A 20,234-nucleotide genomic window follows, 5' to 3' on the forward strand; every position below is an offset into this window, starting at 1 on the left:
GGGGCATGAAGGGCCCTCGCTGCTGCAGCACTGCCTTCCAGAGGGGCATCTCCTCCTGCCCACTTCTCCTCTAAATTAACTGGGAAAGAGACTGGGGCGGGGGAGCTTCGGGAAGAGAAATGATAGGTTTTTAGCTCCCCAAGTCACTCTGTCATGCTCACATAGACCCGTTTCTTCACAGCCAGGAAATAGCAAGTACAATACATTTTTTTCCCAGGGGAACATTTTTTTTTTTTCACGAAAAAGGCCACTACAGATGCAGGACACCTCCACAGAAGAGCATGAAAAAAAGAGAACTAATTTATAACCCTATCAACCGTCACCCCCAAATCCCCCTCGGCAGCCAGGCCCACCCCCCCCGGCCAGAAGACCTCCCCTCCGCCCCAGGGCTCTCGGCAAGCCAGCGCTCCCCGCCCGGGCCGGGCCGGGTTTTGCTCCGGTAAGGCGGAGACCCAGCTCCGGCGGCCCAACCGGCGCGGGCACCCCGGACGAACGAAGGGGTACCTCGTTCCAACAACAGGTCTTTTAACCGCGCATCCTTCACCGCTGTCCTGTTGAGCTGCTCACTGGACATGCTCGCCTCCTCCGGCGGACGAGGGGCTCAAGCCGCTCCGCCAGCCCCCGCGGCGGGCACCGCATCGCCGGCAGCCCCGGCCTCCATCCAGCGAGGGGACACCGTCCTCGGGCTGCCCGCTCAGCCCTACGCGGGGACTGACGGACGGACTGACTGACTGACTGGCTGACTGACTGACAGCCGTCTGTCCGTCCCTCCCTCCCTCTCCCCAGCGCACCGGCAGGGCCCAGCCCCAGCGCTCAGACCGCAGCTACCGGGGGGGTGGCGATGATGATGGTGGTGGTGGTGGTGGTGGTGATGGTGATGATGATGATGGGGGGGGAAGGTGCGTAGCTTACCCGCGCCGCCGCCCCGCCGCTCTTTAAGCCCGGCCCGGCCCGGCGGGCGCTCGGGGCGCCCCGGCTCTTCCGCCTGCCCCGGCCCGCTGCGCCTGCGCCGCCGCCGGCTCCGCCCCCTCGCACGTGCCCCCGCCCCAGCGAGTGAGCGGGGAAGGGGAGGGGGGGGTGGGAAGGGAAACACCGTCCCGAGTTATGAGCGGTCCCGGCGCCCAGTCCCACCCGTTCCCCTTCACTTGAAAAAGGCACCGGCAAGGAAATATCACCCCCGGTCTGCATCTCGCCCCGCCGGTACACAACCGGCAAAAGCGGCCGCGGAAACCTTAGCGAGCTGCGCGGCTGCGGTTTTATTATGCGGCGGTTTAGGGGGAGTCGGGGGGGGGGGAGCTGTGAAATACTAGGGAGACGCAGCCTGGTGCAATACTGGAAACCAGTAACCACCAGCAGAAATAATGCCTGTAACCTCAAGCAGTCCACACAGGCACAAGTTAAAAAGAAAAATAGATGAGGCGGGGAAAGGAAAACACTGGCGATACTGAGAGTTGGGCTGCAGTCGCACGTCTGTCTCTTCAGCAAAACGCCGGGCTCCAGCAGCCTCTGCCGTCCCTAGAGCCCCTCTGCCGCCCCAGCCCTGCCCCCGAGCCAGCCTTTCTGGCTTGGCTGTTTCTCAGGCAGACCGGTTCCCCATCCCAATCCCAACCCGCATTCCCGCCCAGAGCACGGCGACGGAGGAGGAGGAGGCCGGCAGCAGGGACCTGAAGGCTGCCCCCGCCGCTGCTGCTCAGAGCCCCCCGGGAACCCCTGTCACGCCAGGAGGCCCCGTTAGCACCACGTCCCTCATTAGCGCTACGTCCCTCAAGTCCCGGGACCTTCCTCCTACACCTGCTCCGCCAGCGTGGCCCAGCTCTCCTCCCGTTCCTGGTTACTCCTCCGGGTTATGGTAGCATTCCAAAGCACCGGGTAAGATCGGTGGGCGTCTGTGCGGGCAGGAGAAGAGAGCTCACCCTCTGCTCTGCACTTGGCCAGGTCTCGGGAGCTGCTGAAGGCAAAGGAGCTGGGCCGCAGTGCTGGCGAGGCTCCGCGTCCTGCTTCCAGCAGGCTGGCTGGCTCGGTACGGCCCCACGCCAGCACTGCTCCCCTGCACAGCACGGCCGCAAGGGTCCGAGCCCCCGGGACACGCGCTGGGGCTGACCATGGAGAGGGACCCGATGCTCCCCACGCCTTTCAGATCTGCCAACCCCATGGGCCAGTCTCAAAAAATCCCCAAGGATCCCTTGACTCAAAGTCAAGGAGCAAAAGAAGCCAGGAGAGGGGAAGGAGGCTGAGAGGAGTGGGCCTGCTTGCGGTCATCCATCAAGCTAGCACTAGGAAGAGTAAGGGTGTTCAAAGTATTAGGGGGACACATCCTGATATCTATCTATCTATATATATATCTCCACTGCACAGAGCAGGGCCCTCTCGTTTGGCTACAGGCTATCCCTACTGTCCGGATTTGTTAAACCGTCGTTGACATTTAGCTCGATACTACAAGGTCTAAGGCCCGAATCCAAACAGTACAGTCAAGCTGGGGGACAGTGATTGTGGACTGTAAAAAAATATCCTTTGAGAGTTCCTAGAAGAGCAGAATGAGTTTAAATTATATGTTGATGGAATGCTTTTGTGCAAGCAGAGTATTAACTGACTACAGCACCGTTACCAGCAGAGGGAAATAATTCAGTACAGATAGCAGATGTGGAGCACCTTCAAAACTACCATCTTATCACCCCTAGACTACTGTGAAAACAATTCATTCAACAGACCGGCCTTTTAAGCATGGCTATTGTATGGGCATGACCCACTTTGTACATACAGAGTCGCTGCTGAGGCTGATTATCTTCCTGTTGCAAATTCTCTGTTGTCAAGACTGAAGTGTAGAACAAAGTTTCTGAGCCAAAGATTGAACCACATATATCATTCCCGAACCTCACGTTTAAAATGAGAAGTTAGTTTCAAATAAGCGTAGTTTAAAGACTATAAGCAGAAAACAAAATAAAATTAATATATTAGTACTAATGCCGCTCCTTTACTTTGGTCTCTTACAGTTGAAGCCTGGATGTTTAGAGTCTTTTCACTTCCTGAAGGCCATTAACCTACAGCATAAAACAATTGCTTTGGCAAGACTGGGGATTCGGTGCATGGACTGATACTTTACACACTTTGCTCGCTCTCTAGCCCACTACTTCCCTACCCGCCAAAATTTGTATAATATTATTGTACAAGTGCAGGCACAATGACTGCAAAATGGTTACAGACTGCTGTACCCATAAGCAACGCACCCGATAAGCATCCTCAAGAACACCCTCAGAACAGCATTTGCCTCATTACCTATTTATTAAGAATTTAACATCAAGTTTTTAATGTGAATCAAGACCTTTAGGGGCTGAAAAACTGCACAGCAAGTGCCAGATAGCCCATAAAAGCTGCTCTGTCAACAAGGATGGGGGACCAGCTTCCTTCTAAAATTCCCCTCACAGTAGCCCATTCCACCATGACCTCTGAGCAGGATGGCTGCTCTGGTGACAGAGTTGAAGCTCCCTAAGCAGGCTTTGGCACACCAAGTCGTAATGCTCCTCCACAAGCCATTACAAGTCTGGCATATTAATGATACAGCCAAGGGCTAGTTAAACTTGGTAACATGTAGGTGAAGTTTTATAAAGGACGTGTTTGCTCATTTGTCTCCTCAGTCTTAACTGGGAAAACAAAAATCTCATTCTGGAACCTGCAAGGACAAAACCTGATTTTTTGTTTTACTAATAGTAAGGATGTTAATCTTTTAAGTGTAAGAAAACACAGTCATGCTTTGGGGACCAAAACTGGACAAATGCTGCTTTTTCAATATGAGTTTCATATTTCCGCTACTTACCCTTTTTTTCTCTGCTTCTCTAAAGACATTACTGACTGTGGGCAGGCTCTTGGCCAGCCCTTACTCTGAAGAGTAAGAGAAAAACCACAGTCTTGAAACTGGAAAATAAGGGGGTGTTTCTTCCTGCCTGCAGTCAGCCCCTTAGGGTCACCCACCTGGGGAACCTGGACTGGGGGGTGGGTGCGGAGGTGCTTCCCCCTCCCTTCTTGGAGCCACATGCCTAACTTCAGCCCAGAAAACCAGCTGAGAAGGGCACAAATCTACAACCATTAACACTTCACGCAGGGCCGTGCGTCCTTACGTGCTTCTTCCAGGCGGCACCAGGATGATGCTTCACAGTCAAAGCCACATTGGGGTGACCGTGTGTCCGTTGTGGGGGAGCCATGCTTTCAGCACCCCCCCCCCAGCCAGCCAGGCTGAGGGGCCCACACAGCAGCCCTGTGGGTCTTCGGGACTCCCCGGATAATCGCTGCCTGCTGCAATCCCAGCCCCGAGTCAAGCTAGCAGCCGTGGGAGCACGGCCCCGGCTCCTTCCTGCCGCCCATCTTGTGCCAGCCCCGGCACACAGGCAGACGACAACACAGCTGAGGCACAGACGAGCCAGAGCGGGTCTCTGCTTACAGGGGAAAAAGTCGAATTGCTTGCTGGGTGAACGCTGATGCCAACACAGAAAACAGGAGGCAGGAAATGGTCAGTGACGGACTAAGCAGGAGACTGGGACCATCCCCTTTTGGTTAAGGGTCTGCACCTGGATGGGCTTCAAGCAACTGCAGACGCACCCACCGAATGCCCCACAGCCCCGCCTCTCAAACTGCCACCTCCTGGGGTAAATTTTCACCTTTTCAGTTACATCTGGAGTTTATAGGTTAAGTTTGTCAGAAAAAGATAGTGAGGAATGGTACCACCCCAGGGAAAGGAAAAGTGCTTTTTGCATTGGCAGTGAATTCAGGTAACTTATTTACCAGCAGGTGCATATCTAGATGTATATTGTGTCGTTGTGTTTAATGTGATCAGGTGCAAGGAACAAGCAGACAGGAGCAGTGTGGACAGTGACACAACCCAAAAGAAGCAAGTTTGGTGGAGGGATTCAGCACAGAAGAGGACAGTGTCTAAGGCCTCTAAATTAACTCCCTGTTAAAGCTGTTCTTTACTCTGCATTAACAGGAAGGATTGTGAAATTGATTTCTCTCCTTTTTTTTTAAATCACCCTTTGCAATCCTCAGTTAAAGAGCTCCTTCCAAGTCTTGTTTCCTCGAAAAACAAAGCAGTCTTTCACGTGCATAGTTAGTTGCACAGCCTGCGTGGTCCATGTGCTGGCCATGTGCATGGTGATTTGTTTTCCTGTGCTGGGAAGAGGGTTCAATCTGGGACACTGAATTCTAACACGCTGTTTTAAAAGTAATCACGGTTTCAGACCTGACTAGCCCTAGCTCTGTTTACACTGGCGAGTGAGAAAATCTACTCATGAATTATCCCCACTGCAGTTCTATTAGTCCTCACACGCTGGCTCGACACAGGCAATTTACAGTCGTCTCTTCCAGCAGGGTTAAATGGTACAGTGAGTGTAATACGCTGGCCCTGTTTACCCTGGAGATTACGCTGCTGGTAACTTTGATGCTCCCCTGCCACTGCTGAAAAACAGGTACAGAACTCCCTAGTGCTGATGCATAAGGAATGAGAAACTCTGGGCAGGGAAAGGCAGCTGTGAATCTGAGGGTGATAATCAGCCCAGGCTACTCAGACCATGAAAATATCCCTAAAGGGAGGAAGCAACCGGGTGGCTGAGAACCAAAATGTCACGCAGGTACCCATTATGCTGAACACTCTTATACAGTGGCTTCCACTTTCTTTAATCATTGACTAATTCAATCCTCCTTTTAGTTCTACTAAAAACTCATGAACAAAATCAGCTGCATTGAAAACACTGCAACCCGTTCCATCCATTTTGATCATATTCCATGGCTTTTGGCTTATTTTGAGCTCACATCTAATCAATAGTTGTAAAAATGAGGCATTTAAGTAAAAGAAAAGGCAAGAAAGGATCTCAATGTATTTTTTTTAAATTCCGTTGTTATTCAGAGCTCTCCCAGCAGTAATTGCAATTAGTACCTGGTATTGGACTCTGTGGAGTCTCAGCGGTTGCAGCATGACTACCCTGCCTAAGCTCCCTGTGGTTTCCAGGCAATTCCCAGCAAGTACAGGGAAGAATCATCCCTCATTATTAATTTTTTTTTTTAGCCCATTCAAACAGGAGCTGGAAGAGATGCACTGAGGATCACATTAAAAAGCTGAGAGATCACATCATGCATTATCCTACCACAGGAAGAGATGAAAGTTAAATGAGAGACAGAATTAGCATGGGTGCTAGAATCTATGCATATGCAAGAATCCACCTCCAACACAAAACTGAAAGCCCTGTTGTAGAAATATAGGTTGCTAAATAAGCTATTAGCGGTATTTTACACACAAAAAGAAACGCTCATTCTTCCACTAAAGAACACTCTTCGGAGTTACAGAGAGTCTCTTGCCAGGTGGATTATTCACTCCGTAAATCTCAATTGCCAACAAACTCCCTGGCAGCCAGGAAAAGAAAACAATGGGCATTTGACTGCAGATTAACAGACTATCAAAGTATTTTAGTACTTTCTGACTAAGGTGTATGGAAAGACTTCAAAAAGCTGGACAGTGCAGAAACCTTTCAAGATCACAAGAAAACCCTGGTCTAAAAAAGAAACCTAAGGGCAAGACAGAGAACAGAGATAAGAAGGGAAAGCAGAACCAGGATTACAATAAGATACTAAAAATACAAGTAGAATGTGAAGAGCTGTATTTTTTTTTCTGACATTAATATAATCAGCTGGTTTAGAGATGCGAAGCTCTGCCTCATTGATGATGCTGTCTAGTACCTGAAAGTAAAGGATGAAGAGAGGAACCTGGAAAAAGTATCCAAAGAGACATGGGGGAGAAAGGGAATCAACATAATGCAAAATTTGAGGTGATGACAGAAGAATAATGCTTTTGAAGAACTGCAATGCCAGTATAAGCTAGTATTAACATTTAAAAGTGAATAAGGGAAATACATCGATACTGAAAAATGGATCTACAAGCAAAACAAAGGCATTTTCTTCGTTTTCTTTTATCCTACAGTTTTCTTATCATTTGTCTTGCAGCATTTACATACATGCTGTCTGGATGTGTAATCGTAAGGGAAATTAACCCTGGATAACCCCATGCTGCAGCACGTTTACAAAAATTGCTCTAGAGAAAACTACTCGAGGAATAAAATGGGGGATGTTCAAACCATCGGAAATCAAGTGAGTCACAGACATGATAGGTCTGAAGGATGGGAAAATCTCTTTATGAGAACATGCCATTAAACATTACAATCAAGCATAAAATTGCTCTGCCACAGTATTTTGTTTTATTTGCATTGTTAAATTTCTTCTCCTAACAATAATGGATAGTTTATAGCAGTAATGATTTATACAAAAGGAGCTGCGTAAATGCATCCCAAATGGGCGGCTTCTTTCTTAAGAATTGTAGACTCAGTTTCCTTCAGCTTGATCGCAAATCAGTGACTCACACAAATTTCACATCTGCCTCAGGATACAATGGCGCAGCTTCTAAAGAGGTTTCATGATGGATTAAGTTCCTGTGGTGCAAGAGAGGTGTAAAAACTTATGCTAATTTAAAAAAGCACACTGCATTTCTACAAATTGCCATGGTGCAAAAACTATAGATGCTTTGCCATTAACAACTGTTATCACTGAATCCTGTATGGCTATTTTACTAAGTTCATTACTTCTGGCTTCTGCAGCCCCGCTAAAAATAAATGACATTGTATACCATTTGTGTATATCCAGGCACACAAACACAAATTTTCCCCAATAAATCAATGTAATTGATCTGGAGAAGGGGGCCACAGTTTAAGAGTATTTAAACTGGTCTGCAAAACACATTCACCTCGATTGCAGTGCACCCCCAAAAGAGATGGGGACTGAGATTTTTGACATTGTCGTGGTTTAACCCCAGCCAGCAACTAAGCACCACGCAGCTGCTCACTCACTCCCCCCCATCCAGTGGGACGGGGGAGAAAATCAGGAAAAGAAGTAAAACTCCTGGGTTGAGATAAGAATGGTTTAATAGAACAGAAAAGAAGAAACTAATAATGATAATGATAACACTAATAAAATGACAACAGTAGTAATAAAAGGATTGAAATGTACAAATGATGCGCAGGGCAATTGCTCCCCACCCACTGACCGACACCCAGCCAGTCCCCGAGCGGCGAATCCCTGCCCCCCACTTCCCAGTTCCTAAACTAGATGGGACGTCCCATGGTATGGAATACACTGTTGGCCAGTTTGGGTCAGGTGCCCTGGCTGGGCATGAGAAGCTGAAAAATCCTTGACTCTAGTCTAAACACTACTGAGCAACAACTGAAAACATCAGTGTTATCAACATTCTTCACATACTGAACTCAAAACATAGCACTGTACCAGCTACTAGGAAGACAGTTAACTCTATCCCAGCTGAAACCAGGACAGACATGCAAAATGATTTGGATTTGCTACAGTTTATAACCTACTTTATGACATAACAGAGTATTTTATTCCAAATCCCCAGCATTCCAAAACTTAAGTCAGGCTCCCTCAAATCAGAAATCAGAAGAGTGGCATAAAACAACACTTTGGGATACACTTTGATCACATCTTTCTAATGTTTCTTTGACCTTTATGTCAAAATGAAGGTATTCATCAACTCCTTTGATTCCAGGTAAAATCTTGAGAACTGACAACACTGGGAATAAGAATCAGAATCTAGCCAAGACTTCTTAGGCCAGCAAGAATGAGAATAACTGCAGATACAATGTACTCAGCTCATGGGGAAGCATCAGGAAGCTTCTAATGCACTTTTTTTCTGACTAATGGCCTAAGTGAGTGTGTCGACAATAATCCTCATGTAGGAGATGTGAGGAGGAGATGGGAGAGAAAGTCCACAGAGAATGTCAGTCGCCAGATGCTTCCTGCAGTTTTTCCATAACCACTTACTGGGAGCCAGTTTTAACGCATCATCACAGGCATTCCTCGGCAAGCAGCAGCGTTTCTGCTGCTTCCTTCAGATTGGCAAAGGAGTAAGACTTCCCAAAAATATATCCTCTAGAGAAGAGGGAATTAGGCGAGCGAGCTCAGTGCTCAATGGGAATCGGATACCTCACTGTTGCTTGTGAAAAGCAGACCTCTGAGTAAACCACCAGCAAAATGACAACCATGTTGCAGAAGCTACCAGGCTATTTTTACCAAAGCAGAATATGTTATCTTTTCATTTTGTATAAAGGCAATAAAAATTCATAAGATTCATGCTCTGCATTTAAAGAGAGAAGCTTGGTAATACAGCATTCAGACCACATGGTTTTTAACATTACCATGAATGGTCTACGTTCTTCAGTCTTTTGACATGTTCACAGGGATGGTGTTTACACTGACTTGTTCATAGTACATTATATCACATTTTAATGGTTCAGTTCAGCTCTGACAAAAGGAAACATCTGCCATAATTTTTTCGTTCGTGAACTTTATCACAATTAAAAATCTGACGTTTCACCAGCCTGTGTGCCAACCGAGAAGCACGCCAAGTTCGGCACTTCCCGATACATACAAATGCGTGCAGCATGAACAGCTAGTACCAACAGCACCAAGCCATCACTGACTTGTCAGTTCCCACCACAAAAGAGAAAAAAGATCACAGTTTGTGGGCAATAATTTCATCATCTTGATCTGGTTTCCATATGACAGAGTGCAAGAGAGAGAAAGCAAAAAAAAAAAAAAGAACGCTTCACAGCTCTGTGTGATGACAACATAAGATTTCTATGTCTTGCCCTATTGCAGCCAGAAAAATATTAAGGCAGCATGTCAAAACTGGCATAGCTTCTAAAAAACGATTTCCAAACATCATTTGATGGACAGCACCCTAGCAACTCAATACGAAGCTTAAATCCGCAGCTACTTTACATGAAATGAGGCCAATCCCACCCAATGCAATGACAGTATTCTTGTTTTCAGCAGAATTAATGGTATCTACAAACTCAAGCCACTTCTGAGACATTGCACAAATGATAGGAAGGCAGCTTAACCATTTACCACGAAGACTACCAACCTCTTGTTACACCGCGTAAGGCCAGGGTAACTCTTGTACCTCAAGGCAGTTCCACTGATGCTGTCATTTCAGGGTGGAAGCCAAGAGCCAGAAACAAACCCAGCAGCCTAATGATACAAGCAACGCAGTGCTGCTTCGTACATGGAGTAGCAGGGTCCCAGTGCTCAGTGGGCTGTGATGTTACTGAGCCCAAGCAGTCGGGAGGGATGGATGTTTCTGAACAGACTCGGGACAGAGCTGGGATCTCAGTGAGGGTTGAGGCATGCTTTCTAACACTGCTCCTCCATCCATGTTTTTTCTTGTACTACCAGCATAATACTGGATCGGGTAGGGTACAATTAAACTCAAAGTGTCTCACAGGAGGAGTTCAGGGACTGAGAAAGAAAAGGAAACATGACCCTGCACGCAGAACATACAAGACTGCCCCAAACGTATGCCACAAGAGATGTTTAAGGAAATGCATGGCCTGCTAGCTCCGAGAGCAGAATGAGATTCAGCTTCTCTCCCCAGCTCTATCACAGACCTAAGGGAAGTCCCTTCTGCTCTCCCTGTCCCTCCCACTCTTCTCTCTTGTGGTACAACAGCAGCACCTATGCAGCATTTCCACAGAGCACAGCCTCCCTCACTTCAGTCTTCACGCACTGCCTGATACCAGTACTGTATCAAATTTAGGCTGCTAAGCCACTCTTGAAGATGATGTGCGAGCACGTACATCACAAAGATGCACGTTCAAAACCTGCCTGGTGGCAAATGGATGGGTGCCCTTTCCCAATGAGCAAAAGGCCGGCACCAAGCAGCCGCAATGGCATTTTCCTGTGTGCGACAGCAAAAAACAGAATTTGCTTGGAATCTCACCAGACGTGCTGGGAACTGACAGCTAATGTAACTTACAGTTGGTTGGCTGGTATTTTTGGACAGGAGGCTGCATTTCAAACTACTTCATCCTGTGTTCCCACTCTGTACGACTGTACATCCAACACTGTACTGACTCACCAGTAGCATTTTTGTGTAGCCCACTAAAGACACACCATTACAGCCCATTTGGGTGGGGCGAGACTTTCTGGGTGAATCTCCTTGTTGGAGAGGAAGTTTTGAGAGTAAGATGCTTGTTTTCATAATTACGGAGAAACTGCGCTCTCCCATGTGTGCATGCACACACACAGCAGGAAAAGCACGTTCACTCCCTCTCACTTCTCCACGTTACCCCACTGGCTTAGCAAAACTACTGATGCTTCAAATTTGGCGTGGTCCTAATTTGTAATAAAACCCATGGCTTTCATTAGAATTAAGTTAAAGGGTTAAAACCAAATAAAACCAAGTTGTTATGCAGCCTCCAGGGAGAAGGCTGTGCTTTCTGCCCGGCCTAGGAGGGGACGCTGCCCGCATAGCACACCTTCCAGACTGCCTCCAGGCATGTGCAGGGCAGATGCAGCCTTCTGGAGAAGCAAAGGGCAGAGAGATCTCTCCATCATCCCTTTCGGCCTGAGATCAGGAGTCTCTGCCATACTTCTGATCCGCTGAGTTTTAAGCCAAAGCTGCAGAGAATCAGCCTGAGCCAGGCAAGCACTTTGCAATGCAGCTTCGTGATCCCCTGCCACCGGGACCACTTCATGCATTCGTGCAATGATTCAAGAAACAGCCTTGACTGCTCACCCATTAACTGTGGGGCGTGAGTCAGGTTTGCAATGCTGGGAGACAGGCTATTTTTACCACACTTGGGATGTGCTGTCACAACGGTAAATCCCAGTTGCAGATTTACCAAAAGCACTAAGGGGATTTGTCCGGGATTTCAGGACGCCTGGCATCCTGATCTGCATAGCAGCTCAGACCAGGCTTTTTGCCATTCAGAAGTCTCAGACAAACGACTCGTAAGAGCATGCAGTTTGCCAGCGCAGTGCATATTCAGCGCATGTGCGGGGTCTGGGATGTGTCTGACATGGGAGGCATGTGTTGCCCACCTCTACATGGTATCTCAGCCACCCCCACGTGCTGCATGCTGGACTTCATTGAACACCTACGTGCACACGCGCACCCCCTCGCCCATCCACGATGCCTGGCCACACCAGACCACGAGGACCACGCATACAAACTCCCTGTGGCACGTGGCAAAGACCTGGCCGCAGAGCCCCTGCCCTCAGGCAGGGCAGTATATACTCCCCATACATCCCATGCCACTCCTATTTCTTTAGTCTCAACCAAGTGCAGTGCAAACTTGCAATTACTTCCCTCACAAAGTTTACACCCTACAGCACGAGCTTCCCAGCCCACCTCTGTTCTCAGGGATCCAATCCCCTGGCTGCGGTAAGTACCCAAAAGGGTCTCATGGGAGAAATCTCAGTGCACCCATCACTGATAGCTCATGGATGAAGTCTGAGAAATGTTGCTGTACGACACTAAGGACGGCGAGGCTGAGTTGCTGCTTATCTGCCGTATTTCCTACCTCAGAAGCTGCATGTCATCGTATTAGCACAGTGTTGCTGAATTAATTAGAAAAGGCACACCCTTTCCAGCCCTCATCTTGGTTTTTTTAGACACATCGAAAACTTACCTTGCTGTCAATGTATCTGGTTTCTGTTTTACACACAGAAGATGGGAAGAAGGGAATTGCTCAAGCCAAGGTTGTGCATATAAGGAACATGAATCTGTCATACAACCCAGACTGGGTCTCAGCTTGAATCTATCCTTTTTTGGGCAGACAGCTTAGACACATTTTGAATTTAAAAGGACTCTGGCATTTTTCCTTCATGTCCTCTCATACTTCTTGCTCTGAAAGCTCAGACTAGGACTTTTTGTTCATTGTAGGTGTCTTCCTCAAAGCCAGCTTAAGCCTGAACACCTCAAAAAATTTTCAGGAAGGTGGTGGGTTTTTTTTTTTTGTTTTTTACTTTTAGAGGTAAGAGTTGTGGTTCCCGGTGTTAAATTGCAAAATTTTGAGGGTCTGTTTTTCTGCTAAAAAAAAAAAAAAGTTGCTCTTTTTTTTTAGCACACTGTGAATTTCTGTCACATAGAGAACTGTCTTGAGTCCCAGTTTCCAAAATGTTTGTATTTTATCTTTTCTGCTATATTTCTTCAGTTAATACTTTACAATTCTGCCTGAAACTGAAGTAGTTTTAGTTCCTCTGTTGTCTACACATTTTGTCATTTCTAACACGACAGTACTGTAACCCGTTTGTTTTCTCAGTGCATCTTTCAGCATCACTTGTACTTCACAGTGCAGATGTCTAATGCAGATCAAGGCGGGTGCTGCAGTATATTCTGTTCCAAAAGATATCCCCACCTCCTTATTTGTTTTGCAACATGGCTATCAAAGCATTAAATAAATAACATAATAGTTAGCATATATCCATTGTTTTACATATTCTGAATGGTTTCTAGATGTTACTTAATTTCTTCACGTGCTGCTCCTGTGAAATAGATACAGAGGTGATCATTTTATACGATTGCAGCTACAAAGCAAGTCAATAGCTAAATTAAATACTCAGATCAACAGCTCTTTCTCAATTTCCAAGGCCAGAATAAATCCCATTTATAAGGAAGAAACAACAAAAAAATTGCAGGCAAACAAATGAAATGTAGGCCAAACTTTGATCACAGCTTTTTCTCCGTGAGCCTCTAGCCCAAATCCAAAGCCTGAGTTCTCTTCCTTAAAGCTCACACCCAGAGGCATGGCTCACTGGTCAATGCAATCTTCAAAGTTTCCCATCTTGAACAATTTACTTTCAGGAACAAAGCCTGGAAAAGGTCCAAAAACCCCGTGTGGGTTGGCAGCAGCTCAGGATGCTGTCTAGGTGTGCCTGGCTTGCCCAACTAACAACTCTTTCCACTTCCTCCGTTCAGAGCACATTTGTGTTTCTCTGTACTGCAGCAAGCCACCCATTAACTTCTATTCTTTCATTTCTAAAAAGGCTACAGGTTTCTCCCACTAGATCCTCAGCTTTATGGGCTGTCCGACACTTTGGGTTTTAGCTGGTGGCTGAGAATTTGATAGCGAATGTACAGTTTAGGATTTACAGCTGGGAAAACAATTTCCCAAAATATCTGTATGAATGCAATGCAGAAATATGCCACATTGTAACAGTGAGTATTCTTTCTCAAAATGGACCTGTTAAACTTCAAGCACAGCTCTACGCCTGCGATGAGCCAAGAAACTTCTGAAATGAGTAACAGGCCTTGCTCAGCACCCTGTGGGCAAAGCAGCCGCCTCCTTCCCACTCTTCTTCCCCCCCCCAGGTATCCCCAGCACAGTAAAGACTGGTTTCTCAACTATGCTTTTAAGCCAAACTCCCCTCAATGCTGATACCAGGACAAGTGTTTCCCAACTGCTACCCTCAAATTGTTAAATCCGGAAATGGGTCCCTCTGAAGGTTATTAGAATCATAGAACCATTTTGGTTGGAAAAGACCTTTAAGATCATCGAGTCCAAACTTAAACTAATTTTTCATGTGCAGAAACACAGTGGGAAATAAACACTAATATTAACCTGTTCAAACAGCAAGAAATCCCCCCCCTTTCCCCCTTCCCCCTGCTTAAAGCCACAAAAATTAAATCCATAAAGGCATTTATAGAGAACGTCTTATTTAGGGAAGAAAACAAAAATGACTGACACAGTTATTTGTCGCTGCTGGTAAATAAATTTGCATGGCTTACAATGTTTACCCTGGAGTACGGCTGAAAGATCCATTCGTGCCGCATTAGAAACCCGCCTCAATGACAAACTTCAGCTCCCCACTCTAGCAAAGCTGATGTATTGACTAGACAGGTAGATATTAGGTGCTCCGACTGTCTGGATGCTATGGAAATCATGCCGCACGCATCTGACCGTTGTCAGCAGCAGAAGACAAGCGCCGGCCTCATTCTTATTCTAGCCAGGAAAAAGGCCTCGTCTGCATTAGCCTTTTTACTGAAAGGCTGCCATATTTGTCAGTTCAGACGCATGTAAGATAAGCTCTTTCCCCGTTATCTAATATTTCACCAGGCAGTGGAAACGAAGGATAAGCAGAACTTAATAGTCTATGTGGGCAGGAGATCTTGAATGCTGTCAAGCTCAGCGCGAGGCCCGGATGCCCTAGACAAGGGGAAGTTTACAGCAGAAGTTAATCACTTCATTTTGAAGAAAAACTCACAGGGATTTGGAGAAACAGTTGCGACTTATCCTGGCTATGCAGCAAGCAAGGAGACAAGTGTAAAACCCTTAGTGTGGCATTATACTCAGTGCCTCTCCCTCCCTATAATGTAGGTACTGCTCGGCTAAAATTGCAGTCCAGTCAAAGGGGATTAAAGGTGGCAGCTCTAAAACCACTGCTTTCCCTAAGCAGCCAGAGGAAACAGAAGGACAGGCAGGGAGAAGCAAAGTGCAAAACCAAATTCTGCATTCTTGAAATGTCCTGGGTCACTAGCACGGTAGCTAGCAGAGAAGCCAAAAGTATCATTGCAGCCTGGTTTACCTGTACTCCTCCCCTCCAAAACTGCCCAAGTCTCATACAGAGTTGGTAGCAAGCTGGCAAACAGATCAGAAAGGATCTTGCTCAGTTGCAGGTCTCCCAGGCGAGCATGTATCTAACAGGCTTTTATGCTGCATAATGTGGATACAACAGTGCTAAGTGAATTCTGAATAAAATTAAGATAGCCTGTTTCAGAGCTCACAGAGTAAGTCTGATTTAACAGCATGTCTGCTTAACAGATACACTGTCTTAAACAGTAGTGACTATACGGTCACACTACTCCATTTTAATGTGCTGACATGAGAATCAAACCATATTTGCACATAAGTGCAGCCCCAAGTATAAGCTTTCAACGTTGTTTTCGTCCACCCAGAATGGCCAAGCTATGCCCAAAAGTATTATTTTTTTTCATCTGGCAAAAGTGGATTTTCTGGGCACAACTGTTAATAGGTGCCCCACCAAAAAGTAAGCGACAGCCTCCGAGGGAAGGGTTACAACACGCACATGGGATGTGGTATCCAGCATCCCTCTGCCGCCTGTTCCTGATCCACTGCCCGCATTTTAAAGTGCTAAGTGATACGGTGAATTGTGTCGTGCGCGTGGACTCCTAACGTCAACTCTGCACTTAATACCTCATCTGGTCACCAATCATAATTTTGATCCTCCCCGCTGTCAACAATGCTTTGGCCATCAACAGCAACGGTCCCAGGATCGCTGCTGTCAGCAGCGCCGCACCACACGTGACGGCGGCTCTGCCGTGTCGCCCGCCTGCTCCCATCATGTGATGATGGGGAGCATAGAAAGGCACAAGAAACCTATTCCCAGGGAGTCAAGTGCTCCTCAGTGTCAGCACTCGCTGTCCTCGCAGAGTAGGCCAACTGGGGGAAGACGTGCAGCATGCGAGCCTGCAAGGAAAACAAAGCCTAGCCTGCATCTAATTTTAGGCTTGGCAGCCTTAAGGATTTTCTGGGCCATCTTTATCTTTGGCTTTTCCAACTCCTCTACCTTGAAGGTCATACCCTTAAAAGCAGTTGTGCTACCTCTTGACCCAGGTTTCTTCCCTTCCCCACAGGAGCCCGGTCAGAGGGTCCAGCAGTGTGAAAGCCCTCACCTCCCTGGAAAGCCTTGCTTTCAGGGAGCCGGCAGGACACTGCGCCCAGCAAAGACCTCCCAACCTGCCCGCATAGGTGGGACAGAGAAGAGACGATCCTTCGCACTTTATCTCATCACCAGCTGGCTGCACGGCTTTCTGAATAGCTCTTGTCCTCGGGTCAGTCAAGAGCTTCTCTGCCTTTTCTCACATCAACCTTGCAGTGTATTTTTTCTTTTTTTTTTAATCGTGTACATTAAGCACTTCATTTAAGATGATCAGTTTCACATTACTGGGAGAGAAGAAGGAAGGGGAAGGTGGCAGGAGCTGATGCCACATGGAGTCTTCTAGCTGGCCAAGCTCCATTTCCCCTTATAGACCCCCCCAGACTCCAAAGCCTGTCCAACGGGACCTAGATACCCATTCCTCACGCAGGAGCAAGATGCCAGAGGCTAGCTGCTTTGCAGAAATTGCCCGGAGGTATAGGCAGGATAACGCCAAGTATCCTCTTGCCCTCTGTAAGCCGCAAGCTCCCTGCTGTGGCATGCCAGGGGAGAGGAGCAGACGTCAGACCACCGTGTCCCCACTGGCATGGGGAAGCTGGTCCCACCATGTTGGCACGGGCCTTCTCCAAATCGCAGCTGCAAGGAGCAAGCACGCGGCAGCAACGCTGCCAAGCCTGTGCTCCCAGCCCTGATGTCCAGCAAAGCGGTGCCCCGTGTTTAGGGAGTGTAGAAATGCAAAACCAAGAGAAAGGCTACAGTGGCTTTCTGAAATGTTTTCGTTTCGCTGTTCATTTCCTAAAATGCAGCAGGGTTCTATTTAAAAACTGGAAGAAAAATACAATAATGTAATGGTGCCCCTTTACCCTTTACAGTATTCCACCTCTGCCAGTGTTTTCTACACCCACGCCTGGAGAATGCAGCAGGTTACCCATCATGACACCACCGTCGGGTCCCAGCCCCAGGGGTACCATACAGCCACCTGCCCACCTGCGGTAGGGCTGAACAAAAATACCAGCTTTGGGAGGAAAGTGTCTTTTGTGCAGCCATACAACACGACCTCCTCCCTTTACTTCACATTCCAGCTGCCACTCCGAAGCTTGCACAGAAATGAATAAACTTATTTTCTCTGCTTTTTAAAATTCTTCTTTTATTTTTTTCAGGGGGAAGAGGGAAACCTTGATTAGACAGACATGGCTACTTAAAAGCAGTCTCTAGCAAGTCCATTCTCCAATGAAACAATTGGGGCAGAATGGTTCTCTGTTAATGTTACATTTAGTCATTAAAAATGTGCATTTGTGATTCTAAAAACTGCTAGAGGCAAACACAACAGGGAGATACATACTCAGATTTACATTCAGTTTCCAGCCTGGTAGACTCAGTGAAACTAAAATTAACATCTCTACCTTTCATATGCACTTACGGACAAACATACATTGAGTAATAACCACCACTGCTGTACACATTTGAATCCTCTTTCACTAGAGGACTAAATGCCTTTTGAAAAACCTAAATAATTTAGCATCATAATAGTGTGAAGTGTGTAAAGACACTTTTACATAGTACTGCATCTAGCTCTGGGGTACAGCACAGGGGATGTCACCATCTTAAAGCAACAACATTTGGGCAGGAACTACACATAGCTAATAGATAAAAGGAACAAAAATACTTGAACTGGACTGGAAATCATCACTCAATAGTAGTAATAGCTAATAGAAATAAAAATAATAACAAAAAATAATACAAACTATACAGTGGGATCTTTAATTATGAGGATCTACAAAGACCTTGGTTTCGTATTTCATCCACGCTTTTTAAACAACATCTTGGTAAAATTAGTTCATTCTCACCATTTACTTGTATTACAGGAACACAAAGGTCCTTCAATCAAGAATCACAAGTGCAGTGGCCTGAACACTGCGTAATTAAAAAAAGACAGTCCTTACCTCTACGATGTTGAGGTCTGGAACTACGACAAAAAAGATGAATTGCTTTATGAAACAGGAGGTGAGATTAAGGAGTAAAATGCTCACATCCACTGTACGAAATTCTAGGTATTCTTAGCTCAACAGCTGCCTAGCCAAAAAAAACCCCAAACAACCCCAAAAAAGCTCACCCCAAAAGAAGGCTTTTTAGGATTCTGACAGCAAATATTATTTCCCATATATCCAGGGATCATCTACTGAATCACCAAGAGAGTTTTCTGCTGCACTAGGACAATCTCCCACCAAGCCACACGCAGGAAACGCGCAGCCAGACTAAGATGAGTAGCAGGAGAAATTAGCACCCATTGTATTTTCTGTATTCCAAATGTTTTCTGCTCTCCTTTTTTCCTGAGCCATAAAAGAAACTGTGAAAACAAGGTCCAGATACTAACAGAAATAAAGCTGTTTCCTATCTTCCTATTACCTATCTTTTAGTATTTTTGGTGTCTCAAAAACCAACGCACACTGGGAAATAATTAAAGGTGTAAAAAAACAAAAACGCAATCTGAAAGGTTCAACTTAATTAAAAGTGAATGAACTAGACGGACATGCAGTTCAAATGCTGTGGCCATACTAACCAAGACTCTCCTTCACCACCAACAGACAGAAAAAAACAAATCTCAAAGCTGTTTAATTTTTGTTCTATCACCCAAACTTTGCTTTGCTTCCAGACTATAGAGACCAGGAACAGAAAACTATACCTGGTTTTCATGTAACAGTTTACAAATTTCACAGCCCACTTCCAATAACTTCTGGCAGATTTTTGTTTCTTCCAGAGCTCCCTGAATCAGGGAACCTTTAATAATTTGCTCCTGCAGTGCCAAGTAGAATGCCAAAATGGGAGGAAAAAACAAAACAAAACAAAACAAAACAAAAAAAACAAAAAAAGGAAAAGACATAGAGGTATGTAGAAATGAATCAATGACAAACGAAGGTTCAATGTAAAAAGGGGGGAAAAAACCCTAAACTAAGGTGAGGAACTATATGAAAGTAAGTGGGTGAGATGAAACAGGCACCCACGCAGGTGCTCAGAAGTGATGATCTAACGGTCTCTTCTGATTTCACTGTTCAGGAGCTCCTGGCACACCACTGCCCTATCTGCAGCATCTCTGTACTGGAAAGAAAAGTCTCCATTTACAACTCATTTGTTAAAAAGCAGCTCTTTAGGCTATCATAAGACAATAATTTACAATGCCTAGATTCACTCTGTGCTTTGTTGCTGAGGAGAGCAGAAATAAACTTACTGTTCCTCTTCTACAGTGGTTTAAAAGCATAGCACAATTTCAAGGGCAGATCAAAGTTAGACTAATTATTTCCTTTCTGCATATCCTATAACTAAATGTAACAGGTCACTAGGGAAGGGTGAAACAAAAGATGAATGTATTTGCACACACTAACAACAAACACCAAGAAACAAGGACATTATTTATATAATAAAAAGATGCATAAGGGAAAACATCAAAGCCTGTATTAAATATACAAACCCACAAATATATCACCAATGGTGCCTAAATAACTAGGGAAATAAACTGGCTGCTCTCTTTCTCCACACTTCAAATTAAACATAACTGCTGAGGTGGTTAAATCCTTCAAGAGCCTTTAGCACTACTGATCATGAAGGTTTGATAATTCTAGTATTGCCCACTTGAAGTTAATCCCAAGACTAAAAAAATATGTTTCCATTGTTTTCTGTTGTTAGAAACATTTGAGTTTACTAAGGCCATACCTTAAAGATTTAGGTGGCAGTCA

At 46.0% G+C, this 20,234-nt stretch overlaps 1 protein-coding gene across 4 annotated transcripts in view; it reads right to left on the reverse strand.

Moving 5' to 3' along the window:
* Positions 1 to 20,234, reverse strand: part of LDLRAD4 (low density lipoprotein receptor class A domain containing 4) — a 294,876-nt gene that overhangs the window by 25,822 nt on the left and 248,820 nt on the right. The window contains exon 1 of one of the 4 annotated variants that reach the window (XM_069778919.1): positions 913 to 1,021. The exons of 2 other annotated variants lie outside the window; for them this stretch is intronic. Coding sequence is in view for 1 of the 2 variants with exons in the window: in XM_069778918.1 (XP_069635019.1) it covers positions 505 to 574 (70 nt within the window). In the remaining variant the exon portion in view is untranslated. Of the gene's footprint in view, positions 1 to 504; positions 736 to 912; positions 1,022 to 20,234 lie in introns of those variants that run through there. One more of the 4 variants, XM_069778918.1, reaches the window with a different exon arrangement.

The sequence above is a fragment of the Haliaeetus albicilla genome, chromosome 3 (genome assembly GCF_947461875.1).
Source record: "Haliaeetus albicilla chromosome 3, bHalAlb1.1, whole genome shotgun sequence".
NCBI classification, from domain to species: Eukaryota; Metazoa; Chordata; class Aves; order Accipitriformes; family Accipitridae; genus Haliaeetus; species Haliaeetus albicilla.